Below are 5,133 nucleotides of genomic sequence, written 5' to 3' on the forward strand. Positions count from 1 at the left end.
TTGTTCACCTGCTCCTCTGAAGTTCCGTAAACGGTGTGCGGTAGCTGTCCAATTTTTCTGTAGGGCTGCAGAGGAGCTGGGTAGCAGCGGCGATCTTCACATCAGATAATAGTATGTTCAAACGAGCACAATCTTCCAAGGGGGAGTTGATCAGTGTGGATCTTCAGAAAAACAGTCTGCAAACTGTAGCTCCTCTTCAGAAAAAGAGATAGTGGTCTTCTCGTGAACTTGATGTAGGTCTTCTACTAGAGCCAACATCTACAGTAGGATCTAAACAGTTGGCAAACTGGACCGCACACCGCCTTGGTGGTATAGGTCTTCTCCTGAACTTGAGCAAGCGCTTGTGGTTTTGCAGGTGAAGAAGGCCAGCAGTAGCTGTCCAATGTTGCCGTAGGGCTGCAAAGGAGCTGGGTAGCAGCAGCGATCTTCACATCAGATAGTAGTATGTTCAAACAAGCACAATCTGCCACCACCCTCCCAAGGGGGAGTTGATCAGGGTGGACAGACCGCATGAAATGCAATGAAGGCAGGATGGAATCGCCGACTTGTTTTGACCGTGCTGCGTGGTACCATGAGTTTTTCAGGAATTTCGGCACCCATTCAGCGAAAAACCTAAACAAAAATCAGTGAAAAATCATCATCAACTTTCTTGCTGCGAAAATTTGTATGCAACAAGTTGGTGGTGGCCAGAAGGTACAAACATATCAAGAGATGCGGCCAAGATCATTGCATTCATATATTCATCAACTTCCACTAGCCACACAGACCGATGGAACGACAACACAAGCATTCAGACGGTCGATTGATTTTCCTCCCATCGAATGTTCCCGATTTTTTTTATTTTTGACATGAGATATTTAGCAGCAATCAATCAAATGTGTTTTGCTTCCCTAAAAAATTATGTTCTGCTTCGGCACATCACCTTTTGTTCAACCAAAAAAAAACACAAAATAGCAGTGTGAAAAGCTTGTGAATGTAAAAGTAAAGTCAGTGATCAATGCGAGGAGGAAAATCCGAATTTTATTTCTTAAGATAACCCATAAGATGATTACAGTTCAGATGTTAGCCAACTCACGGAAGCCTTGAGCACACCTCATCAGAGAGGAGAAAAACATGTCCCGGTAGCAAAGTAGCAGGTGACAAATTTGACGTACAGGTTAGCCAGCTTTTATGTTGAGCAATGGGCAATTCTATAACCATTTGACTGCACTAAAATTATGCCATCTGCAGAGTTTTCGAAGACAGATGAGTCTGAATGATGAAAAGACACTTAAATTCAGAGAACGTCTCTGCATAACCAAAATTTTGTGAATAACAGGAGGCTCACCCACGGCTCCATTTTCGTTATGAAGCCCGTGATCAGACACTTGCAGAACAGAATCATGATACATCAAGGCATCAGACATCTGGGATCTAAACAGCAGCAGATTGCAACGCCTCTTCAGATAGAGACAGCGGCACAGACCTTCTCCTGAACTTGGGAAAGCGCTCGTGGGGTTGAGATATTGGTATCCCCGACTGTACGACCAACGAGCTGGAACCCCGAACTCCTTTTGAGTTTGGACCTCCGAGCGCCGCGTGGTATGAATTTTTTGGAGCCCATTCAGCAAGAAAATCGAAACGAAAATTACTGAAAGAGTCAACATCGACGTTCTTGCTGATAAATTTTAGAATGTACAGGAACAAGCCAGAAGGTATACAATCATAGCGAGACGCGGTACAATCATAGCCAACAATTTCGATTGCATTCAGATCCATCGCCTTCCACTAACTACACAGACAGATGGAACAGCAACGCACGCACTCAGAAACGAAACGCATAGCAGAGGAACAGCAGCATGCAGCAGAGTCGACTCGATGGAGCAGCAGCGGGCGCAGGTCAGCCGCCGAATCCGTAGAGGGTGCGTCCTTGTCGCTTGAGCGCGTAGACGACGTCCATGGCGGTGACGGTCTTGCGGCGGGCGTGCTCGGTGTAGGTGACGGCGTCCCGGATGACGTTCTCCAGGAAGATCTTGAGCACGCCGCGGGTCTCCTCGTAGATGAGCCCCGAGATGCGCTTCACGCCGCCCCGCCGCGCCAGCCGCCGGATCGCCGGCTTGGTGATGCCCTGGATGTTGTCGCGGAGAACCTTCCGGTGGCGCTTGGCGCCGCCCTTGCCGAGGCCCTTCCCTCCCTTGCCGCGGCCGGACATCTTGGAGTTTGACTGAGATGGAAATGGAGGAGGAGCTGTGGCGGCGGCGGCTGGTGGTGGTGAGATTGGGGAGGAATGGAAGGGGGATTTAACAGGGGGGAAGGGTGCAGCCTGCCGTCGGATCCGCACACAAGTGGACGGTCAAGATGGCGATCCGGGAGAGAGGGGGCGCGGATAGGTGACGTGGCTCCAAAATTTCATCTCCGATAAGGCGGGCGGCAGCTCGAAAATATTTGAATTTTGCCGGTTCTAGGCGAGACATCATCATTGGTCCTATGCTTCTTGCAACAAATTCATCCATTTATTCAGTTACCAGACAAATTACCTGTTTAAAAAAAGATGGATTTTGACATGACTCTGAAATTTTGCGTCCGCTTTTTTTTTATTTTGCCTTGTCATTTTTTTTCATGTATTAGGAGTGAGCTGTTGCCCTCCCCTTCTATTTGAATCATCTAATCCAATTCAATCCATTCATCATTGGTCCTCAACATATTCGGCTATTCATTCGTGAGAAGTAGAAAACATTTGAATGTAGATTAAACTAACATCGACTTCTTTTGAAAGTGACACAATTGATTATACCAAATAGCTCCTTTAAAGGATGTCGGCTGTCTCCTTGGGGCATCCGCACCCTTAGACGCCCTCCATTGCTTGGATGTCGCCCTCCCAGTCGTATGATCATGTAATATGTGCCTCGCCACGGCGACTTGAAGGTGTTTGTGTGTGCGGGTGTGTGTGGGTGTGGTGGTGGTGGGGGGGGGGGGGGGGGGGGGGTTGACTATAGAAAGTGGACTCACAGGCGTCCGCTACCCACACGTGCCCCAGCATGTGCGTGTTCTAGCGTTGGTTCAGAACTGGCGTTCGATGTCTCGTGCTTGCTTCCACTTGTGTGATCCACGCGACGGAGCCGGATCCTCTGACGTACTGCACCTTGTCATTGGGCCATTGATGTGTGGGTTCGGGTCGACATGTCCGTGGGCTAACGGCACATCAGGGGAGCCACGTCCCCATGTAGTGCTTCCCTTGTACATCCTACTCCTCACTCGACTCGTGCCTGCTTCAGTGGTGCACCCCCACCCCGCTATACTGCTTCTTTTGTGCACCACACCCGTCACCCCCGCTCGTAGTTGACTCCGAGGCGTTGTGAGTCAGCGCTGCGTGTGGTGTATGTCTGGACGTGTGCTTCGTCTGTGCACCCCAATCCTCACTCGATTGGTGGTTTACCCCGGGTTTCGCTGTCGACACTACATGTATTAAAAAATCGCATTCAACAATTGCATTGAACATACACATTCAATATTTGCATTGAACCATCTACATTTAACATTTGCAATGAACTATTTAAAATGAACAAAATTTGCATTGCATTTTTTTACCTTTGGGACATTTGATTGTCAACTCTGGCTCTTATACCTTTGCCATCGGCGACATGAAAGGGGAGGCGGATGGGGGTGGGGAGGATGGACCACCACAACAGCCTTGGCGGTGCGGCATGTTGCAACAACCTTCGTCTTCTTTGCCCAAAACGCCAACGCTGATTGTGCGGGCCCCCGCGACGGCCGCTTGTCATGCCGCTTTAGGCGGTGGTTTGGCCTTCTGTGGACCGCTGCCGACCAGCCCATCCCTTCTAATAGGCGCGTGTGGGCATGAAGATGGCGTGATGAATAGTGGTCTTCGCGGCGGCACAAGGAGGCGGGACGGGGTCGAAGGGGAAGGAAGGTGGGCCGGCGGCGTCGGGCAGGAAGGAAAGGAGGCAGTAGGGGGGGTGACTATAGAAAGTGGACTCACAGGCGTCCGCTACCCACACGTGCCCCAGCATGCGTGTGTTCTAGTGTTGGTTCAGAACTGGCGTTCGATGTCTCGTGCTTGCTTCCACTTGTGTGATCCACGCGACGGAGGCGGATCCTCTGACGTACTGCACCTTGTCATTGGGCCACTGATGTGTGGGTTCGGGTCGACATGTCCGTGGGCTAACGGCACATCAGGGGAGCCACGTCCCCATGTAGTGCTTCCCTTGTACATCCTACTCCTCACTCGACTCGTGCCTGCTTCAGTGGTGCACCCCCACCCCGCTATACTGCTTCTTTTGTGCACCACACCCGTCACCCCCGCTCGTAGTTGACTCCGAGGCGTTGTGAGTCAGCGCTGTGTGTGGTGTATGTCTGGACGTGTGCTTCGTCTGTGCACCCCAATCCTCACTCGATTGGTGGTTTACTCCGGGTTTCGCTGTCGACACTACATGTATTAAAAAAATCGCATTCAACAATTGCATTGAACATAAACATTCAATATTTGCATTGAACCATCTACATTTAACATTTGCAATGAACTATTTAAAATGAACAAAATTTGCATTGCATTTTTTTACCTTTGGGACATTTTGTCGGACGGATTGTCAACTCCGGCTCTTATACCTTTGCCATCAGCGACATGAAAGGGGAGGCGGATGGGGGTGGGGAGGATGGACCACCACAACAGCCTTGGCGGTGCGGCATGTTGCAACAACCTTCGTCTTCTTTGCCCGAAATGCCAACGCTGATTGTGCGGGCCCTCGCGACGGCCGCTTGTCATGCCGCTTTAGGCGGTGGTTTGGCCTTCTGTGGACCGCTGCCGACCAGCCCATCCCTTCTAATAGGCGCGTGTGGGCATGAAGATGGCGTGACGAATAGTGGTCTTCGCGGCGGCAGAAGGAGGCGGGACGGGGTCGAAGGGGAAGGAAGGTGGGCCGGCGGCGGCGGGCAGGAAGGAAAGGAGGCAGTAGGTATGTCGCGCATGATCGATTTTGCTTTTGGGTAGCTGCGTTCATGCCGCATATAGGCAGCAGGAGGTGCCCAGTTTTTGCTACACTCTCAATTCCATCTAGTATCTACAACCAAAATTAGAATTCAAGCTCATTTGAATACATGGGCCGGTTTAGTTTTGAACCCAGTTCAGTTTCACAA

The 5,133-nt window shown here is 50.6% G+C and overlaps 1 protein-coding gene across 1 annotated transcript; it reads right to left on the reverse strand.

The window, feature by feature from the left end:
- Positions 1 to 1,631: 1,631 nt before the first annotated feature.
- Positions 1,632 to 2,261, reverse strand: LOC123143338 (histone H4). Its single transcript, XM_044562221.1, has one exon. The coding sequence runs from the start codon at positions 2,189 to 2,191 to the stop codon at positions 1,880 to 1,882; it is 312 nt and encodes a 103-aa protein (XP_044418156.1). The 5' UTR covers positions 2,192 to 2,261; the 3' UTR covers positions 1,632 to 1,879.
- Positions 2,262 to 5,133: the final 2,872 nt, after the last annotated feature.

This window comes from Triticum aestivum, chromosome 6D, assembly GCF_018294505.1.
Source record: "Triticum aestivum cultivar Chinese Spring chromosome 6D, IWGSC CS RefSeq v2.1, whole genome shotgun sequence".
NCBI classification, from domain to species: Eukaryota; Viridiplantae; Streptophyta; class Magnoliopsida; order Poales; family Poaceae; genus Triticum; species Triticum aestivum.

Coding starts and splice junctions, on each gene's coding strand:
- LOC123143338 (XM_044562221.1), bottom strand. CDS start 2,191: ATGTCCGGCCGCGGCAAGGGAGGGAAGGGCCTCGGCAAGGGCGGCGCC.